At 41.5% G+C, this 21,743-nt stretch overlaps 1 protein-coding gene across 6 annotated transcripts in view; it reads right to left on the reverse strand.

The window, feature by feature from the left end:
• Nucleotides 1–676: 676 nt before the first annotated feature.
• Nucleotides 677–21,743, reverse strand: part of WASHC4 (WASH complex subunit 4) — a 275,049-nt gene continuing 253,982 nt past the window's right edge. For 2 of the 6 annotated variants that reach the window (XM_050945514.1, XM_050945526.1), the window contains 12 exons: nt 19,596–19,750; nt 18,838–18,912; nt 18,639–18,743; nt 17,678–17,812; nt 16,752–16,860; nt 15,912–15,978; nt 14,460–14,546; nt 9,416–9,563; nt 7,690–7,786; nt 6,955–7,151; nt 6,021–6,120; nt 677–4,037 (listed from right to left, as the gene is read on the reverse strand). In XM_050945514.1, coding sequence (XP_050801471.1) covers nt 3,970–4,037; nt 6,021–6,120; nt 6,955–7,151; nt 7,690–7,786; nt 9,416–9,563; nt 14,460–14,546; nt 15,912–15,978; nt 16,752–16,860; nt 17,678–17,812; nt 18,639–18,743; nt 18,838–18,912; nt 19,596–19,750 — 1,343 coding nt within the window. In that variant the 3' untranslated portion in view covers nt 677–3,969. Of the gene's footprint in view, nt 4,038–6,020; nt 6,121–6,954; nt 7,152–7,689; nt 7,787–9,415; nt 9,564–14,459; nt 14,547–15,911; nt 15,979–16,751; nt 16,861–17,677; nt 17,813–18,638; nt 18,744–18,837; nt 18,913–19,595; nt 19,751–21,743 lie in introns of those variants that run through there. The other 4 variants (XM_050945521.1, XM_050945522.1, XR_007773385.1 and 1 more) reach the window with 4 other exon arrangements.

Here is a 21,743-nt window from a genome sequence, read left to right on the forward strand (position 1 = left end):
GCGGTGTGGGCCGAGGGATGTGCTGGCCACAGCTTCCCACAGCCTCCATTGGCCTGGAGCGGTGAATCGCGGCCAGTAGGAGCCGCAATTGGCCAAACCTGCGTATGCGGCACATAATCAAACTGGCCCGCTCGGGTACTTACCCTGGCGGGCTGCGTGCCAAAGGTTGCCAATCACTATACTAGAGAGCTTACGGTTAACTAGAACATGACAAGGAGGATAATCTTCCAAAATCTTTGCAGATGCCCCTTTTGCCTGGAATCAGTATGGCAGAAGGCCAGACACCCATCAGTCATCACTGAATGTTTGAATGTTAACACCATGCAAGTTAATTATAATTAGAATGAAGTATTAGTTCTCCAACCCTCTGTATTGATTTGATCACATTACTACTGACACATAAGCCACTGCTCTGTAAGAATGGTCACACTGTTGGTGTGAGCATTGACCTGCTAAACCCAGGGTTGTGAGTTCAATCCTTGAGGGGCCACTTAAGAATCTGGGGCAAAATCAGTACTTGGTCCTGGACTCAATGACCTTTCAGGGTCCCTTCCTGTTCTATGAGATAAATATATGGAGATACAGTATACCTATTTATTTAAATTTTTACTAATGGAGAACTGAAACCTGCTTATAGTTCAGAGGACACCTGTTACTGAAGACAAAAATCAAAGAATGATGTTCTCAAAATTACATTTATTAACTTTCTGTACATAATGTACTCTACTCACAAAACCAAAAAAAAGACTAAGGTAACAAAATACCCTTTTTGTAAAATGAGTTAGATAATACATGTTACATTTGGTCCTTCATACCTGAGAAATTGAAAATGGTTGTCATCAATGGCCATCCGATGAAAAGTTCAAATTTCCCTCCAGCTTACAGAATGCAGTAGGATCTCAGGAATCTGCACTTCAGCAGCCTACAGCTATACACTGGAAGCATATTAGCTGCTCACTTAAGTGCAGATGGGTCAGCTCTTAGTGGAATCTCTCCCCCCAACCCAGCCAATGGAAAGGGCACATGAGATTAGCTCTGGCTTTCAGTAAGTCCCTGAAATCAGACTAGAGCACATATTAGAGTCCTCCCCCAGTACTGGTGTTGTGGGGGAAGGAAAATGGGGGTGGGAAGAGGTACTTGTAAGGCTGGGCTCTCACTACTATTTGATTGAAGAATGAGACAGCCAATCAGGAGAGGGGCATGAGCTTTTAAAAGGGCTGTTGCTACACATCTGTTTCCTTTAACACTCAGCCCACCCACAGGAACAAGTGAAAGATGGCAGCTGCTGCTTTCTTGCTAGACAGGCAGCTTTCAGCAATGCCCCCTGGTTCCTGACTGAAAGGAAAAGGGGAGCTAAAAAGCTGGTCTATCAGTCCTCAGCAAAATTAAGCCAGCTGTAGCCATCTTTGTTCTCTTGCTACCAATGGATTTTTTGAGTGAAGTGGCAACAGTAGCTTTCCTAAGATTCTCCCTTCTCCAGCCCAGAGCCTCATTTCCATAATTGTGCCCAAGCTCTAAGAGCTGCTGGACCAGGTTCTCACTGTAGTAGCACCACATGCAGTTGTAATGCCTAGTGAAATGGACGAGTTTCATGTGGCGCTCTCCCCCACTGGCACAGGTGGGTGTGTGCCCCACTATTCCAGCTTGAAACTGAATGAATCCATACAATGGTTCCCTCCATTAGTGAGATTCTACTGCATAGTGAGATGTTCCAAATACATTAACTACAATCCTATATTAACGAGAAGAGCTATATCATTGTACATATGTATATATTCACACATACATTACACAGCCACATATGCTACCTCTAAACGGTACTAAAAATAGCCTGTAGTCCTTTCTGTGGAATTTCGGTCATCAAAACCACATTAATCTGTTAGCAGTGTACAGATCAGGCATATACACTATCCAAGATTAACTGAAAAGTATTAAGGGTTTGTAATAGCATTCTTCCAAATTACAGGGCAAAAGGGAAAAGTGCAGACTTTATTATAGCATAGGTGTGCCATGAATGTACATGTTTACATAGTCAATCTACAGGAGAAGTGAGAGACTCTAGCCATAGATTCTTCAGACCCCCAAGAACCTATGAACTATATGACTGAAGATTGGTCTAGAACAGGGGTATATGTATATGCACATACAGGAGCAGGGAAGTTAGCAGTAGTAGTAGCAGCAGTAGTAGCACTGCTGAAAATGTTTGCTACGGGCCCAGAGGTCAAACTAGACACAAATAATTAAAAATAACGTATGAAAGTCTCACTGAAATAAAACAGCACTTCAAACAAATACAAATTAGGGTCTGCAGCACTCTTTAGGGCCATCTCAGCAATTATGATGAATCGCAAATAAAGGATTTAATGAGTGCAGCCAAGTAAACAGTTTGTGATGCTTCTGCGTCATGTTTTCAGCATTAGGGAAAAAAATTTCATGCCAGTCTGGTCCCTTCAGTTTCAACAAATCATCATTTGTCCTAGATTTCTACATGAATCAGTGACTGACAGGGGCAAATATCAGGTGTGTCACACCTTATATTAGTCATATATACATAATCAGTGACCAGCTTTGGAGTAATTATGAAATATTTATAAAACAGCATCTTGCACTGTAATTAGGAGATGAGGTTGGCAACTGTGGTCCAATAAAATATACCATCTGTGCCAAAAAACTGCAAGTCACAGTTAAACTAAATGATGTGTTATTTAGCTAGCAAGATATTGTTTTATGTTCTGGGTGATTAAAACATAACAGTACCTTTTCATAGTTAGTGGTAACTGGCACTTAATTTTAAGATAAGACTAGCCATTTGCTTGAGTCAGGAATCTGGATAACTACTGTCTAACTCTTGCACAATCTGCAAAACTGTAGCAAGCACATGTTTAAGTTGTATGGAATTCTCACAGTGTACAGCAGCTTTTAGAGCCTGCAGTGTAATTATTGTTGATCATAAAGCATGTAAGACTACGTTTGGACATCACAAAGGGTGTAACAGACCTACAGACTTGAGGCTGAAACTTGTGCTTAGGTACTACAGCATTCATGAAATGTAAGTTTACTTAATATTCACAGGCACCCATTCATACAGTGCCTGGTCATAAGAGGAAGCGCTAATTCTGGTTTTCTCTTCTCTGAATTTCCTTACTTTTGTAGATGAAAGTCAGGCCTTCAGTGTAAACCTAAAGCAGTTTCATTAGCGTAGTCTCTCTACCCCCGACCCCACCTTCTTTGGTATGAAAGAAAAAGGCAGGGAAAGTGAGCTAAATCCCCTTAGGTCAGCTGGTATGCCAATGGATCAGAATCAATGAAGAATACTGGCTTTGTGAGATATGCTAACATTAATAAGGGTTTCTGAACTATGTATTAGTCTCAATTTACATTCACAAGGTATGCCGAGCATTATTATAGTATGATATGTGACTATGGTATTAGGTGCCACATATACTCTGAATATGATGCATTCCCAGCACCCAAATTATTTTTCAGACAATAGATACTAGAAATGCAAATGTCTGTCTGTCTTTAATTGTTCTTCCTGGTTAAAAAGATCAAAATGCCCTAGTGCAAACCATGGAACAAAGGCCTACAAGGTTTTTAAGTGATGTTTTAAAGTTAGCGATGCAAGAAAACATTTGAAATTAGTGAATTACTAATTTTGATCTGCACTTCTGTAACTTAAGATAACGGTTGTTCCTAAGTCAAGGTTTTACATGCTACGTTTCAGCTCAGACCAAAATTTTGTAAATAATGTAATAAACTCCTGAAAAAACAGGGTTTTCCAAAGGAAATATGGACACAAACTCAGCTATAGTAGCCCACTGGGTCCTGCTATAGTATTGTACCATTTCCTATCCATTTTAACACAAGAGGTAAATCAAATCTAGGATTTTATCCCTACAAAAAGTTATTGGCAGGAACAGGATAATTAATAATTCTGATAGCTCATACAAATAATGCATACCAGCAATATCATTTCACAACGGGATCTGCAGGTGCAGCGGTGGAGAGGTCTCCATTGCTTGTTTTAACAGATTCTTCTACAGAAGAAAAAAAAGAAAAAAAGTTGAAACTGATATGTTATATTTAAAACAATAATTTGTTTTAACCAGACATTATAAAAAGTAAGCTTGCTGTATGCCAGGAATGTTCCAGTTCTAGTCTCTTGGCTGAGATATCCTTAGTGACTCTGCAAAGCACTTACAGGCACAACTTTGCTCCTGTGGTTAGTCCCTGTCAATAGGACTACTCATATGAGCAAAGTTGGAGTGCTGGACTGCTTTGCAGAATTAAGGTCTAAAGACTGAAGCCTACGATATTGCTTCTCACAGCTAAACTTTCAAGCCTTGACTACTGCAGAACACACTTTGCACACGATTGGCACATTTACCATGACTATGAATACTTATTCAGAGGAATACTCTATATAATTGTGGCTGGTTAAATCAAAGTTACCACAGTATTTGTCCTTTTCTATTAACTTTTTTTTTTCTTTTAAGTCTGAATAGTAATTTGAGCATCTCCACTCCAAGTGAATAGAAATTTTAAAATGTACATGAAAAACTAATGCTATTTCATCCTAAAAAAAGTTTCCTTAGTGAACTTGCCAGCTTCCCTTGGTAGAAACAACAACAGATCCTTTCAGGATGGTCCCCTTGATCTGTTTACTCCCGTTATGTTTCTGGCAGACTTACAGTGGCACATTTTATGTACATTTTTTAAATGAAAAATTGTGCGTTTTTAGCCAAAAACTCATAACATCTGTGATAAGAACCTACCAGAACTACAGACAGACAAGAAGTTTATGTTGTATTATCTCTAAAAGAGGCATTTCTGGCCAAATGCTACTAATTCTGTTTTCAACTTCACTACATTCACCTGTGTGGGATTAGCTATAGCAATTTTCCTAAATCCGTTGGGACAACCATATATCTACCTCACAATCCTTGTGAGCACTTTTCATTTTTTAAAGAGACAGGCTTTCAACCACACATGCTAACTCTCCCTGCGCAAGAGAGACTAGAGACATTTGTGTGGTAGGATTATTCTCCTGACACTGAATATATAACATGCCTATTAATGTTAATTGGGCACTTCACCTAAACCATGAATTGACAACATATTCCCTAAATCCTATATTAGCAGTTCATTTGCCAAGACAAAACACATTGTGAGCATCTGCATGTTAGAAGTATAATATGTTCAAGCTTTTATCTCCCTGCATGTTGCCAATGATCTCTGTATGAGTGTTTAAAAATAGTTCCTTAATCACAGCTAAGGCTACAATTTAGTCATGGGAATTTTTAGTATAAGCCATGGTCAGGTAACGAGCAATAAACAAAAATTCATAGCCTGTGACCTGTCCCTGATTGTACTATAAATACCCTTGACTAAATCTTAGCTGTGGGGCCGCTCCAGCAGCGACCAGTGTGGCTGTCCTCAGGGCCGCCAAAGCAGCTGTCCCTGGGGCCAGCTGCTTGGGTGGCCCTGGGGTCGGCCACTATGGCTGCTGCTGAAGTCACAGAATCTGTGACTTCTGCGACCTCCGTGACAGACATGGAGCCCTAATCACTGCCACTGAACTGTAGCTAGTAGCAATGATGAATAATTCAAATGGAATTCTTTCAAAAAGAGCCTATCATAAAGACAGTGGAGGGAAGGAGTATAACATTACCAAACTGGTGATGGTGAGAATGATAATGCATTTAGCCCATTAAGTGATATTACTGTTATTTGCCTTCCTCCCCTATCACTAGCTTTTGGGCTCAATAGTCCATCTTAAAATTCACTCCACTCCAGATATCATCACCATCAGCTGTCCTTGAGTCCTGAATCACTATTAGGTTCTGACAACATTTGGAGTTCTGCTGAATCAGCTGACAGTAAGAAGAATGTAGTTACACAGGACAAGGAGAGTGCAAGTCTTTGAGTCATATTGCACAGGAAACCACAAAATCCTAATCAGGGTATCTCTGAAGACACAAGAATTCAAGTTCTAAAAAAGTTCTACAACATTCACTAACCTTCTCTCTCTTTCTTTTCCTGATTTTCTTCTGCTGCAGTTTTGTCTGCTCTAAAAAATATTCTTGCACTGCTTAGCGAGAAATAAAGCAGTTCAAACTCCTAATTAAAAATATTGAGAGAAGAAAGAGACTTTCAGTAAGCAGTAGTATATCACAGAATTATTATCTACAGCATATGTGAATGGGATCTGCAGAAGCACTTAAGTGAAAGTCAATGGGATTTGTGCTTTTAAGTCACTTAGGTGCTTTTGAAAATCCTACTTTATACCTTGTTCACATGTGTTTTACAAAGCACTTAGACTGGCCAAAAGAACTTTATATTAGTTTATCAAATAGATTAAGTCTTCTATACATTTGAATTACTGATTTTCCATGTTACCTTACAGATATAAGGGATGGTATTACCTACATAAGGCAGAAAGAATTGTAATTTTTTGTGCCTTGAAGTTAAAACTACTATATTTCAAGATACTAAATAAGGCTTGCCTTTCCTTGGTTTGATAGCTGAGACATTATTCATCTTCACAATTCACAGAAGTCATAATATCCAATGCTATGAACCAAGCTCCTTTGACTCTCTATACACAAACATATACATCATATTATTTATTGCTACCTACCTCCTAATTCCATGGTCAGTCATTCTCTCTCAAGTTAGCCATCTATTGTAGATTTCTGCTCTTAGGAGCAAGGTATTTCTCTTCTAGCACATCTTAAAGCACCAAGCATGCTTACAGCATTAAATATATAATTAATACCACCCAGCTCATCCCTTCTTTTGAGGGGGGCATTTTTTTTGTGCTAGCCAGCAGGGAATAATTTAATGGTCTCTACAAATTCTTGATGGTGCCTTCTATAGTGCTAATAACCAGCTGAACCAAGACAAGCAAATGTGGAGTTCAATACACGTCATAGAACTGGAACCATAATGTACCTGTAAACAAACTTCCAGTCGCTTGTGGGTAAGGTTCATAGTCTGTAGTAGCTTTTCATCTTGACTAGTTGATTGCACATTCTGTTGCTTAGCTACCGCTCTTATCTCCTTCACATACTTCTCCCTGACTGACTGGAACCAGTGAAGTGAATCAAACTCCTGGTACTGATTCAAAAGCTTTAGAATGTAAGCCACACCTGCAGTCATTAACAAACCATTTACCAAAGTCAAAGTGAACAAATGCAGGTACATATTCTATATATACCCCCTTGAATATCCTTTAATATTAGTATTGCGACTATTCACTTTATATGCTACATTACAATTAAATCTTAACTATGAAGCTACAATAAAGAGCAAGTTTTACTTTATAAAACATCACAGCTAGATGTGCTTTTATGCATGCGCCCCTGAAAATAAAAATGTTGAAATAAATAAAATTGCTAAAACACCCAACAAATGATGAAACAGACTTGTGTAAAATTCCATTTTCCTGTGGTGAAGTGTGGTCTGTCCTAGTAGTGCGCACAGAGAAGTAAGAGAACTAAGTACACAACATTGAAACTGGAAAGCAATAACCTACACAAGTCCCGTCATGCTGAGGTAAGGACAACTCAAATTTTAAAATCACAAATAGTGAGCAATGCTAAACATAAAAGTTACGGCAAATTATTATTTTGTAAAGCCTTAATCACGCCAATTGACTGGAAGACAAGACAGTATGCTCAAACTTACCCATGGCAAAACCATCATCAGTGAAAGCTGCTCCACCTTTGTTCTTTTTATTCAGCTTCTCTTTACAGCTAATTGAATGTTCTACGAAGTTGAGAGTCTGAAACGAAGGAAAGGTAGTTGTCCCAAAGATTGTCATTTCAGGCTTGGTCTACATTAGCACTTTTGTTGGCAAAACTTGTGTCAGGGGTGTGAAAAAAAACACCTCTTACTGACGGAAGTTTCACCGACAAAAGCTCCAGTGTGGACAGCGATAAGACAACAGGAGAACTCTCTCTCGCCGGCACAGAATGGCTCAGGGAGACCCTACAGCGGTGCAGCTGCAGTGGTACAGCTGCAAGATCTGTAGTGTAGACATAACCTGAGAGTAAGATTTGGTAAAATAAAAGGTGTTCATTTGCAATTTTGTCAGTTGTAAAATATAATTACATCCAAAAACCCAAGCTAAATTCTGAGTCCCTGATTTATAAGGGTTTTGGATGGACAGCCCATCTGTTTCCTAGGCTCTGGGGGAGATGGTCAGCTGAGGATTGGAGGGTTCTGAGTTTGCATAATATAATTAATAATGTATGGTATAATTTTCATTATATTTGCTGGTGATGTCAAGTGCTTTACATTAATATAAGGGACAGAGAATAGGAGCACAGAACAGGTGTCCAATGGAGGTTTAAGTGAAGCTAAATATAAACAAAATAAATGACTTTTCTTAAACCTAACCCAAAGATCTAAGATTTTTTTGAAAGCTCACTAAAGACAGTGTTTTAAATTAGTATTGAATTACTCACACAGGAAAGTCTCATGCAGTTTTATTACTGTTTAGAAGTAGCTACACTTTCATATATCATTGTAGCACTACCACACAATGGACGTGTTTTAGGCAAAAGGCCAATTCTCTTCAATCACCCAGTGGGCAAACCAATAGTTTATTAATACACACACACCAGAGTTGTGCATTTATTACAATGTAGTTCAATATAGTTAAATGTTCAAAAAGATATTTAATGAAGCTTTCTGAAATGCAGTCATCTCTGAAAAACAGCTGAAAGATGTAGGGAGAAGGAGAGAAACGTTCCCCCAACTTGTTTGCATATATTCATTCATTATTTTTCTAGACTTTCCTTGGATTATGTTGCCCCCTTTTCCTCATTTTCATCACCCATGATTCCAGCTCATCTTCCACAATCACAGCTGGAGGTTCAGCCACCTTCAGCTAATTTTCTATTATAAAAGCTAGTTCTGGAATAGTGAACAGTTCCCAATTTTGGCTTTGATCATGCAATCGATCGAAGTGGGCAGAACCCTGCTGAAGTCAGTGGGGCTCTGCATGGAGGCAAGGATCTTCCTGACCAGATCCAACTGCAGGATGAGGGCCTTAGAGTTTATACACTAGAATTTGGAGTTAAAAGCGGTTGGAGGTCCCCAAGCTGCTGCTGAAAGGACACTTTTGGGGAAGAGGCATTTAATATCATTGCTTTTTCTCCTTTCATCACGTTATCCCAGATGCCTCTCTTCTCTCTCTCCCCCATTAAGATTCCTCCACTGACTTAATTTAATGGATGGAAAGGTTTTTTAAAGTTACTCTTCCAGTAAAGAGGTCCCATCTATGCACTGTTGGGAGTTGGTGCCTAAGTCGGCTTGAATAGCCTACTACACATGTACTTGTGGTTTAATGCTATGCATCATAGATCAAAAAAAAATTCACATCAATATATGTGGCAAAAATACTAACCAGTGGGGGAACAATAATGTAAAAGTTGCGCAAGTGCATATTCTTTGGACTGCGGAATTCGGGAGCAAACACATCGACAAGCATTTTGAAGTACTCTGTCCCTTCTGCAGAATTACGTGTGAGATCAGTGAGGACAGAATCCAACTGCCTGCAAAGAATGAGAAAATTTCTTATCTGATCATTTTCTGTTGCACAGCTCTTCTCCTCGTTCATCACTAAGAGTTAGTACCCACCTATGGGATTTGGAGGCAGTCCAATGTTTGTTGCTGGAGGCTCCAGGAGTAGACCCAGCCCTTCAGTCCAGGGAACCAGAAGAGCTGTTCTACAGTTGTAGAAACACTCCAGCAACTGATTATTAGTATTAAGACAACTGGGTATAATGTATTAAATAACTTAAAACAATTGTATGTCTAAATCTCCCTTAAGAGAAAAATTACCAAAATACAAAATGGAATTTATCAGATTGCCAGGGTGGCTGAATGAGGAAAGAAACTGCTAACAGAAAGAAAATGATGAGGTGAGAAATGTCTCATTCTGTTGCACAACTTCTCTCCTAATTCATCACTAACAGGAAGTAGCCAACAGTGAATCTTAGAAGTGGGGGTTGGGGGGAAGAAAATCCAGAGTTTACTATCATTACATTAGAACAAAAGACAGGAACGGAAAGATTTCCCCAAATACAAGGCAAGGAATAAGGTAGAAACCAAACCAGAAGCACCCTCCTACCAAAGGCTCTCCTCTGCAGACAAATGGAAACTTACTTCGCAACTCTTCAGATGAGGCTCAGACACGTTTTCCGCAATACTCCAAGAGATTTCTGTGGGGGAGGGATACCTCAGCGGTCTGAGCATTGGCCGGCTAAACCCAGCGTTGTAAGCTCAATCCTTGAGGGGGCCATTTGGGGATCGGTCCTGCTTTCCCAGATTCCTAACATGCCAACTGGTGCAGGAGTCTAACATCTTGCCTGCAGCAACTTTGAGGCCCTAGAGCCTTGGCATTTTGGACAGAGTGAGCTGAACAGGGTACCCTTAGCTTTTGTACTCCATATGCTTGAAATATATCTTCTGAGTACTAGGAATGTCCATGTATGCCACAAACTTCCAAAGGGATGGCTACGGCTTAGAACAAAATTTTAGCTTAACATTTGGTTTCAAATCAGTAGTCTGTCCTCATTTGGATCTTATGATAGCCTCAAAGGAGACATCTACAGAAAATAATCTATTTAATAATGCTTCAAAGGGAAGATATTTTAGAGTACCTTGCAAGCCACTGGCATCCTGGCCTGGAAAAGTCCTGCAGATGAGGGTTTTTTTAATTTTGGTTTTGTTTGTTTTTCGGTAGTGTGTGTGTGGTACTCCTCTACCCCGATATAACGTGAATTCAGATATAACATGGTAAAACAGCAGTCCGGCAGATGGGGCAGCTTTACAGCGTTACATCCGAATGTGTGTTGCCGCAAGCGGTTCCTCTGCACCCGCCCGTTACTTGCTGTGAGCCTCCCCACGGACCCCCGCCCAAGCTCACCTCCACTCTGTCTCCTCCCACAAATGTGCTGCAGCTCTGCCTCTCCTCCCTCCCAGGCTTGCTGCGCCAATCAGCTGTTTGGCACGCCAAGCCTGGGAGGGAGGAGAAGCGGAGCTGTGGCACGCTCGTGGGAGGAGGCAGAGGCAGAGCAGAGGTGAGCTAGGGCAGGGGGGCTGCAAGTAAGGGGGGGTGCAGAGGAACAGCTTCCCGCCCCAGCTCACCTCCGCTCCACCACCTCCTCCTCCCACGAGCATGCCGCTCTGCTCCGCTTCTCCTCCCTCCCAGGCTTGCCGCGCCAAACAGCTGAATGGTGCAGCAAGCCTGGGAGGGAGGGGGGAGAAGCAGAGCTGCGGCGCAGTCGTGGGAAGAGGCGGAACGGACGTGGGCTGGGGCGAGGTGCCCTGAGGAGGGCCACAGCAAGTAACAGGGGGCGCAGAGGAACCACTTCCCACTCCAGCTCATCTCTGCTTCCTCCCCTGAGCACGCCACCGCCGCCACTCCGCTTCTTCCTGCCCCTCCCCCCCCCGGCTTGACGGGCCAAACAGCTGATTGGCGTGGCAAGCCTGGAAGGGAGGAGGGAGGAAGAAGCAGAGCAGTGGTGGTGCGCTCAGGGAGGAGGCAGAGGTGAGCTGGGGCGGGGAGCGGTTCCTCTCCCTACCCTGATATAACGCGGTCTCACCTATAACAGTGAGATTTTTTGGCTCCTGAGGACCACGTTATATCGGGGTAGAGGTGTAGTTCCTCTACCAATTTACAGGTGGAAGATAGCATGCTATTTATCCTGGTCTGAGGATCTCTCAATCAATGAGAAGTGCTAGTACAAATACCTCGATTGTAGAAGTCACTTTTTAGATGTCCGCATGATAGGTTGCCTGCCTGCTCCCCAAGGCTGGCTAGCTCTGCTGTTTGGCCTGGCAAGCCCAGAAGTATTGTAGGAGCAACCCCGTACCACTCAGGGCTTTACTCGGTAACAGGATCATTTTGAACATGGGAAGGAATTTCTCACTTAATCCCATGATGGTGCAACTCCATGGGGAGCAGAATCCTCAGAAGCCTCTGTTCTGGTCACAGGCTGCTTAAAGTGCTCCTTACACTCTAATGAGCAGCCAGCCAGCAGAGGGTGACAGGGAGCAAGAGAGGGAGAGAAAACCCTTTCCCTGGCAGAGCAAGGTTTTATTACTATGATAAGCAGGCACAATTTCCATTCTGCTGCTGCCTGAAATCTGCACCCCTTTCCCTCGCTGTGAGTGAGGGTCCTTGGACTGAAATTTCCACTATGCAGCAATCCAAGGGAAGGCTTCCTGGGAACGACAGGCTTTCCCGCAGGGCCAGACATACTGTCGGGTGGGAAAGGGGCAGTGAGCTTGATACAGAACACAGACTCTGTGTAGGAGAAAAGCACCAGCAAACACTCCCTCGAGGGAACAGGGTGGTGAAGTCAAAGGAGAGGGGGTTTGACCCTGGATTTTCACCCCACTTGCTCATTAGTAATATTAATTGCTGCCTTGCAAAAGGTGATGCTAGCTTTTGATTTTTGGGATTCCAGAATCTCAGGGTTTGCTAGACCTTCCCCTGAGTACCAGGACAATGCCCCAATTCCTAGAGGAAAGAAGGGGAATGGTGAAGGAACCCCACTTCTTTTCCCAGGGAGCAGAGGACCCACTTCAGTATCTGGAGGATGGGACTTTGGGATCATTTGGAAGGAGGGGGACGGGCAGACAGTTCCCTCCTGTCTTTTGGAGGACTTACCCCAAGCTGGCTGGATAGCATCCTACTCATCCTTAGACTCTGCATTAGAGTTGCAGCTCTTGGGATGGGGGGGATCTGACATACCGGTCCGGTCTGAGCCCCATGCCCTGACAGAGAACAGGCAGGGCATACTTTGCCCTGTGAAGAGCCTGTAAATGGTGCCTTGCATGGAAAACACTGCTTAGATTTAGTCTGCTGTTTTCAGGATAGCTCTGCCATGCCTGAATGGGGCAGAGGTGTCCTAGAGAGGAGGGTGCTTCATTGGTGGAGCTCGGTGGTTGAAACCATCTCACTGTCAAATACTCAATCCGGGGGAAGAAGAGGAAGAGAAGGAAGATAAATTGCTGCCGCATGAACAAAGAAAGAAGAGGAAACCGAACCACCAACTTGTTCCATTGCTAGAGACAGAAAATCTAGAGCCCTGAGCTGAAGGGCTAGGCTTAGTCCTGGAGCCTCCAGCAGCAACATTGGACTGCCTCCAAATTCCATAGGTGTGGGGTATTAACCATTACTGGTGATGCAGAAAGAAGCTATGCACCAGAAAATTATACATATACACCCTTTAAAAGTTCAGAATTATTGGAATACATTTTCTGGAGATTCACTCCAAGCAAAGAGAGCTCCCTTCAATGACAAAGATATAGGGAGAAAACGAGTGCAAAGTTTTATTAGTTTACATCTCAAATCAGAAAGCTTATAGCAAGGAAATAAGCCAGACCAGAATAGCAAGTTTAACTGCACTAAAGGTTGTGGAACTCTATGGCAACATGGTAAAACTTTCCTCGACCTCCTCAAAACACCACTCTAACTCTCAATTTCCACCTGGATGAAGAGACAACAAATCTAGTATTCGCTCACAGCAGAAATGATAAAGAAAGCTCACGTTTTGTTAACTGGATCTATAGCCAGCTAACAGGTGAGCAGAATACAGTTATATCCACAGACTTAGAACAAGAAGGGGCTTATTTTAGCAGCAGGGAAAGAGTACGGGCTATAAAGCAGAAGATTTGCTTGTTTCCCATCCATAGCCCCAAAAGGGCAGTTTAAGGTTCAGTTTTAAGACAGGCTTTGATAAATGACTATCAGAACATTTTGCCAATTGAGATATTCCCTGTACCCACTGTTGGCCATACTCTGATGCCTTTAAACAAGGAAAGAAAACCCAACAGAAATCTAAGCTTGAATCACTTAAAATACATCAGTGTTCAGAACACATTTTAGCAAGTATGGTTCAGATAGGCCACCACCAGCTATTGCTATTCTCTGGATGAGAGAATGCTTTTGAGAAGAGCCCAATATAGCTGAAAGCAATGGTTTCCTCCTACACATTTCACCAGTGTATTCCAAATGGAAAATGCTCATTTTCCTCCATTCCTTCCACTACACAAGCCAAGGTGGCCAGGTGGTGCTTTCCCCAGAGTCCTCAATGATATCTGAACAGGCCTTGGAATAGGATTAGCGAAGCAGGTTTGTTTTTAAAGTCTCTAACCAGAAAGGAGATTTCTAAAACTTAAGACATTTACAAGCTAAAGAACTTTCCTCACCAAATGACAATTTTACAGAGCAGATGAGTTCCAAATGGATCCAATTGGTACAAATCTCATTTTCAGTTTAGCATCTTTAAAGCAATAGTGCCTATTGTTTCTGATTAAACAAAGACATTTTAACTCTTGTAAAGCATTTGAATTTTTTAAATAAGAAAGGCACAAAACACAAGTTTAAAAACAAAGACGCTTGCCTCCCCACATCTCAAAACACAATGTCGGGATACCTGGCTGCTTTTTGTGTTTCTTCTGAGAGTCCTTCTTCTTTCACTAGTTCCTCAAAATTAACAATATCTTCAAGGTCAGGAACAAACCTGCACAATTATTGTGTGTTAGGTTTACATTTAACTATAGTTTACTCACTGATGCATCAATTAAGTTAAATTATAAATAAATTACACAATGAACCACCCTTGCCTTCAAGGCTCTGACACTGCTCTGCATACATCTTCTCTCTCTTTCTCACCCAGGGTCTGTTAATTCCACTACCAGCCTTGTTCCCTTCCTATCTTTCTTCCACAAGAATCTCTGTGCTCTCTCCCATGCTGCCCTGCTATGCCTGCAGTGTCCTTCCCAATCCCGTATGCTACACAAGCTCCCACTCCTCCAAAAGCATCTTTCAACCATGACCCGTACTTCCACACCATCCAAATAAAATCATAGCTAACAAACAAGAGGAAACATGATGAACACCTTGAGAAAACAGACAGCCTCATAATACTGCCCATAAACCACCCACTCCCCTCACCTGATGCCATCAATTAAGACAATTTTTCTGCCATATACCATATGGTACAACACCTAGCTTGTAAACTTTGCAGAGTACAAACTGTATCCTGTTCTCTCTGTAAAATGTTATGTACTCTATGGCACTATATGCAATGATAAATAATCATTTTGGTCTGTAAGAGCTCACCTACGTAATGTGCCATACTTTACAAAAGGTTATTGTTTTGTAGTTAAAGGAACTCCAATTAGTCAATTTTGCAATGTAAGGGATTCTGAACTAGTTTGCAGGACAAAAGATGCAATTCCTTTGTAGCCTTATACAGTCCTTAACACATGGTATCAGACACTTTTCCAAACTCAATAGTTATCTAAACAGAAAGGAATGGGTTAACTGTGTTTGTAAACTCTTAAAGGCAGGAAGAATGTCTACTTGTGTCCTCAGAATGTACAACACTCTTATGGAGGTTCAAAAACGTTCAATACATAGGACTAATACATATACAATACATATAAACGAAGTTCGCTCCCTTCAAGTCCTGCGGGTGCGTCTTTTGCCGTTAGGGGCAGCGACTGTCTCATTTGTACAGTGCCTAGAATACTGCTTGAACTATTTTATTATTCCATAACTTTATTCCACAATCCTTCATGGTGCAGGGCTCCTTAGCTCCCATTGACATGAATGGGACCCAGGGGCACTTAGGGCCTCGCAAGTTCAGTGCTAAATAATGTGCTAGCTGGACTTTTCTGTAGGACTTCTCTTAAAAACATTACTATAAAATACAGAGCTGGTATCCTGGAAAATGTCACGCTTATTCTTAATACTCTTCGCACTTCTGAGTCAAATGATGAATATGTGGGGAAAAAACAGACCTTCCTAAGGGAATATCAGTATGAATGGGTAGCACAGGGATATAAAATAGTAGCAGCATGAAATATATTCATGTAGGTACCTAATTGCACTACTACAGCAGTGAAGTCCACCAGATCTTATCATTCGCACATAGCCCATTGCATTGCCTTTAAAAACAAGAAAAACAGGAACACACCTAAGTTAGATATTTACATGTACACATTTCAAAATCCCTGATATTCTGATGCCCTGGGGTAGCCAGAATGGTTTTACAAGAGAAATATTCTGAAACTAATTACACGGAGAAAAAAAATGCAGATACTTTAGAGTTTAATGGCACAAAGTCCAACTAGAGGAATGAAACATGAGCCATGACTGGCTTCATCTAAGGAGATTGTGCTCACACGCGCTACATTTTTAAACTCCTTAACTAAGGTCCAAATGCTGCAGTAAGATACAGGAAATGTTCGTAAGATCAGGCTTTAGATGCCTACACCACTGGTGGCATCAGTGTGCCAAAAGTATTACTACAACTAGTAAATCAAATTTAACTATTATAATATATGCACACATTTGTATTTGATTCAAAACACCTTTTGAAGTATCTGAGTCTAACAGAACTGTACTTCTCATTTAGTGGGAAAGATACTCAACCTGGATGAATGTTGCCTCAGTCAAACAAATAAAAATTGAACCCAAAGCAAATAAAAAAACATTCATACAAGCTCTAGATACATCTTATATTAAAACATTTAGGATCCATTCTTTTATAATTAGGTAAAACTCCAATTCCTTCAATGGAAATGCATCTGCTTATATCAGGCTTGAATTTGGGATTCAACCTTAAAATATAGGTAAAATAAGCAGTGTAGTTATAGCATTACAAAGACCTCTGCCATTAAAATGTTTGTACCATATTTTTAGATACAGTGATGCATACCTATCTGACTTATGAGCTGCCTGAATTGGTCAAGGTAACTTTGTCCATCAGGCGTCATTCCAAGCTTTCTGATGCCCCGGTTGAACTTCTCTGCTCTCTCAAAGGGATACTACAGAAACAATTTTTGCAGTTTGTGAGAATACTGATTTTTGAAGAATCTACTTGACTTTTCATGTTAAACATCATTTTACCTTCTACCACCACCTCACAAACATTCACACACATTCCTTGTTCAATCTTTGAAAGTGTAACCCTGTCTGTGCATAGTAGTTTGTGAAAGTGTCATTTGCAAAGATGAGATCTGTTACTGCTATATATAAATAAGAAAGCACTCTTCTTATAAGAGCAAACTACATACAAAGAACATTCAAGTACATTTTTATTCCAAACATTAAACCTCAATTTTTTTAAAATTAGACATGCAATGGTGGAAGATGAGAATTAGGCACAAGGCCTTGAGAAAGGGATAGCTACTGTACTCATACCCCAAGTTTGTGCATTAATGTCAACAGTGACCTCTATTACAAAATAGGAATATTTATTGTAACTGGTAAACTTGATTTGGACTGGAGGTTTAGAACAACACTAGACTAAATCTGCACTAAGCATCATTATCAGGTTAACAAGAGAATAAACGGACCCCATCCTATAATACAAAGGAGTGCCATGTTGTGTCTGCTGATGAGTACCATCTAGTGTTCAGTAAGCAATTAGAATCAGATCCACCAGTCTCAATGCAGGAATTTGTATAAACTGCAACACTGTATTTTGATAGACCAGAAGGTTCCACTTGTCGATAAACATATCATTTTCCTTTTATTTAAAAACTGACATTTGCAGTTCACTGCATATCAACTTTTCAGTGCAAAGGCAGCACAGTTTTTAATCAAGTTATTGTTGATCCAAGAACACCACATGTAGTGTACCTTATGATCATTTTGATCCTTGACTTCCCTGAAGAATCGGATATCTTTGATTAATCTGGATTTGATATGTTCATCATACATGAACTGGCTAAAGATATAGAATTTTTTCCTCAGGAACTGGTAAGTGAAATTAACCTGGAGTAAAATTAAAAATTCAGAATTAGAAAAACCCTTTCAAAGTAACATGATTCTCTAGTGACTATCATTCAGTAGCTTCTTGAAGCTTTTATTCCATATTATGACATTTTTTGTAGGTGGAAAGTTCAACACAGCTTGCCCCATTTTGTGGATCCCAAAGAGACTCAACCTGAGCAACTTTCTTCCTAAAGAAAGGTAAATCTTTTGTTGGAAGGTTTAATTTCCTTTAGAAAGGCCAATAAGGGGGCAATAGGCTGATCTTTTAAAACCCACGACTAGTTAGGAACTAGTTCTGGAGTATCCAGTTGGTGTCCCTCTTCTTAGCATATGGGCAACACGCCTCAGGTGGTTCATGACTAGGATTCATAACAGTGGGGCAACAGTGAAGCTCACTGAATATCTGTTTTCATTGTAGTAAATTCTATAGCTAAGATTACATGCAAAGTTTCATTATAAACCTTCCCACCTTCCTTTTACTTGCTCAAAATTTTCTAAAATATTGTCCCTTGGAATTAACTGCCCCCTCCTTTTTTTTCCCCAAGTCACAGTTCATTCCCTGGTCTGCATGGACAATCCAGACCAGGGGTGGGCAAACTTTTTGGGCCAAGGGCCACATCTGGATAGGGAAATTGTATGCAGGGCCGGGACAGGGGGCTGGGGTGCGGGGTGTATGAGGGTGCTCAGGAAAGAGGGTTGAGGTGCAGGAGGGTGCAGGGTGCAGGAAAGGGCTCATGGCACAGTTAAAAACTCAAAGGTCAGGAAATGCTGGAGTTCCGACACTGTTCTGTACATATTAAAAAGAAACAGTCCAGAAGATACTTACTGTTGTGTTCATGATTCCTGTGCCATGAGTTCGAATTGAATTAGCAATGTGTCGGATATTGATAGTGTTCAAATGCTTATTATTACTAGTTCTCTCAATGAAGATCTGCAAAGAAAAGGTCATCATATACCCCATATCAAAACCAAACCTTATAAAAATTAGATATGAACTACCCATAGAAGTACAGAATACACCTCACCTGATTATTGAGATTGTAGAGGTAGCGTGATACAAAAACATGAATATTTCTCATGATTTCCAAAACATCCAAACCCTGAAACAATATGGCAAAAATCCTTAATGGATCAGAACAGCGTCCTGGCAGTCATTCAAATGTATTCAAAGTAACTGCTAATAGTGCAAATGAATCTCTTGAAAGTCTTTTGGAAGCAAAGTAATTAGTTATGTATGAAAATCATCACCTTTTCCTTTCAATTTTATGAAAATATCTTTTCAATTTGTTCTGGGCTACTTCAGGGCCTAGATTTATTTTATAGTTTGTTTTGTTTTAAATTTTATAGTCAGTGTCACATTAAAATTCAGGTTTTTTGCTTGTATCTTAACATTTTTGACTGTCAAGGTTCGTTAGCCACATCTAATAAGTGCAAAGCAAAAAGGGAAAAATTGGACCATTTTCTTAGCTTCCAAATAAAAATGTAAAAGCCTCCATATTCAAGGTTCACAAATTAATGGCTACTTTTTAAAAAAAAACATTTATTTACTGTTAATTACACCATTTCACTGCTCAAAACGAAGAAGTATGGGTCTGGGAATCAGGAGTTTTACCATGGTTATGCCACAGACTTGCTAGTCTTGGGTAAATCGTCTAGGCCAAAATTTTAGAAAATGGCTGCTAATTTTGGGTTCCTCGGTTTCTGTACCTTGTTAATGCCTTGAATAATTATCTAGCACTTCCAGAATAAAGTGACACATACAATACCCACACATATACCTCACCTGTTCTAATGTCTGACTGGGAAGATGTGCTTCTGTCATAATTAAGCCATAGCGCTGACTTGCTAAATTCCTCATTTCACTGTATGTGGCCCAGTCATGAAGAGCTACAGTTGTCAGGTTGTAGAAGGTCTTGTCTAGGTAGTGTGTTACATAAACTGTAAAAATCAAGAATAATAAAATATGCATTAAACTACTAACTGCAGCTCTTAAATTGCTAGGGAATAGCAAAGAAACAAAAAAGGAAAATCCATAAATTCTTGCATTGGCACTTAAAACTGGGTTCTCTCGAAGAAAAGACTGTAACAAAAGCCCTAGTGGACCTCTGGATCTAAAACCCATGAGCCTTTACTAACTTGAGCTGAAGGACCAAGCCCACTAGCTCAGAGGCAACAAACTCCTAAACCTCTCTATGGCCTGGTCTACACTACGCGTTTAAACTGAATTTAGCAGCGTTAAACCAAATTAACCCTGCACCCGTCCACACAATGAAGCCCTTTATATCAATTTAAAGGGCTCTTTAAACTGATTTCTGTACTCCTCCCCAACGAGGGGAGTAGTGTTGAAATCGGTATTGCCATGTCGGATTAGGTTTAGTGTGGTCGCAATTCGACAGTATTGGCCTCCGGGCGGTATCTCACAGTGCACCATTGTGACCGCTCTGGAAAGCCATCTGAACTCGGATGCACTGGCCAGGTAGACAGGAAAAGCCCCGCGAACTTTTGAATTTCATTTCCTTTTTGCCCAGCGTGGAGCTCTGATCAGCACGGGTGGCAATGCAGTCCCAAAACCAAAAAGAGCTCCAGCATGGACTGTACGGGAGATACTGGATCTGATGGCTGTATAGGGAGACAAATCTGTTCTATCAGAGCTCCATTACAGAAGACGAAATAACAAAGCATTTGAAAAAATCTCCAGGCTATGATAGACAAGAGGCCACAGCAGGGAATCAGCACAGTGCTGTGTGACAAGCGTAACGGAAAGCCAAAGAATCAAACGGACGCTCATGGAGGGAGGGAGGGAGGGAGGGGGTACTGAGGACTCCAGCTATCCCACAGTCCCCGCAGTCTCCGAAAAGCATTTGCATTCTTGGCTGAGCTCCCAATGCCTGAAGCATCAAAAACATTTTCCCGGGTGTTTCAGGGTGTATGTCGTCAATTTACACCCTTCCCCCCCCCCGAAAGAAAAGGGAAAAAAATAGTTTCTCGCCTTTTTTCAATGTCACCCTATGTCTACTGCATGCTGCTGGTAGACGGGGTGCTGCAGCGCTGAACACCAGCATCTCCTTCCCAGTGGTAGATGGTGCAAAGTGACTGGTAGCCATCGTGATCATCAGCCCGTGAGTGCTCCTGGCTGGCCTCGGTGAGGTCGGCCGGGGGCGCCTGGGTAAAAATGGGAATGACTCCTGGTCATTCCCGGCAGATGGTACAAAAGGCTTGGTAACTGTCCTCAACATAGCAGCTGGAGGCTGAGCTCTATCAGCCCCCCGCCCCCTCTTTCATGTCTAAAGAAGATTCTGTACACCTTGGACTATCATAGCAGCGGGAGGCTGCGCTCCTCTTCTCCCCACCCATTAATGTCCTGCCTGGACTATTATAGCAGCTGGAGGCTGCCTCCCCCTCATTTTATCTCACTAAAACTCAGTGTTTCTTATTCCTGCATTCTTTATTATTTCATCACACAAATGGGGGGACACTGCCATGGTAGCCCAGGAGGGTTGGGGGAGGAGGGAAGCAACGGGTGGGGTTGTTGCAGGGGCACCCCCTAGAATGGCATGCAGCTCATCATTTCTGCGGGATATCTGGGGCTCTGACCCAGAGCAGCTGTGCTCTCTGGTTCTCTAGTACACTTTCCCCATATTCTAGGCATGACTGACTATTTTTAGACAAAACATAAAGAAGGGAATGACCCGAGGAGTCATTCCCATTTTTGTCCATGCGCCCCTGGCCGACCTCAGCGAGGCCAGCCGGGAGCACCCATGACAGCAGCAGACGGTACAAAAGGATTGATAACCGTCATCGCCAATTTCCAATTGCAAACGGTACAAAATGACTGATAACCATCATCTCATTGCCAATTTACAATGGCAGACGGTGCAATAGGGATAGTAACCGTCTCTGCTACCGTGCAAAGGCAAATGAATGCTGCTGT

The sequence above is a fragment of the Gopherus flavomarginatus genome, chromosome 1 (genome assembly GCF_025201925.1).
Source record: "Gopherus flavomarginatus isolate rGopFla2 chromosome 1, rGopFla2.mat.asm, whole genome shotgun sequence".
In the NCBI taxonomy this organism is placed as follows: domain Eukaryota; kingdom Metazoa; phylum Chordata; order Testudines; family Testudinidae; genus Gopherus; species Gopherus flavomarginatus.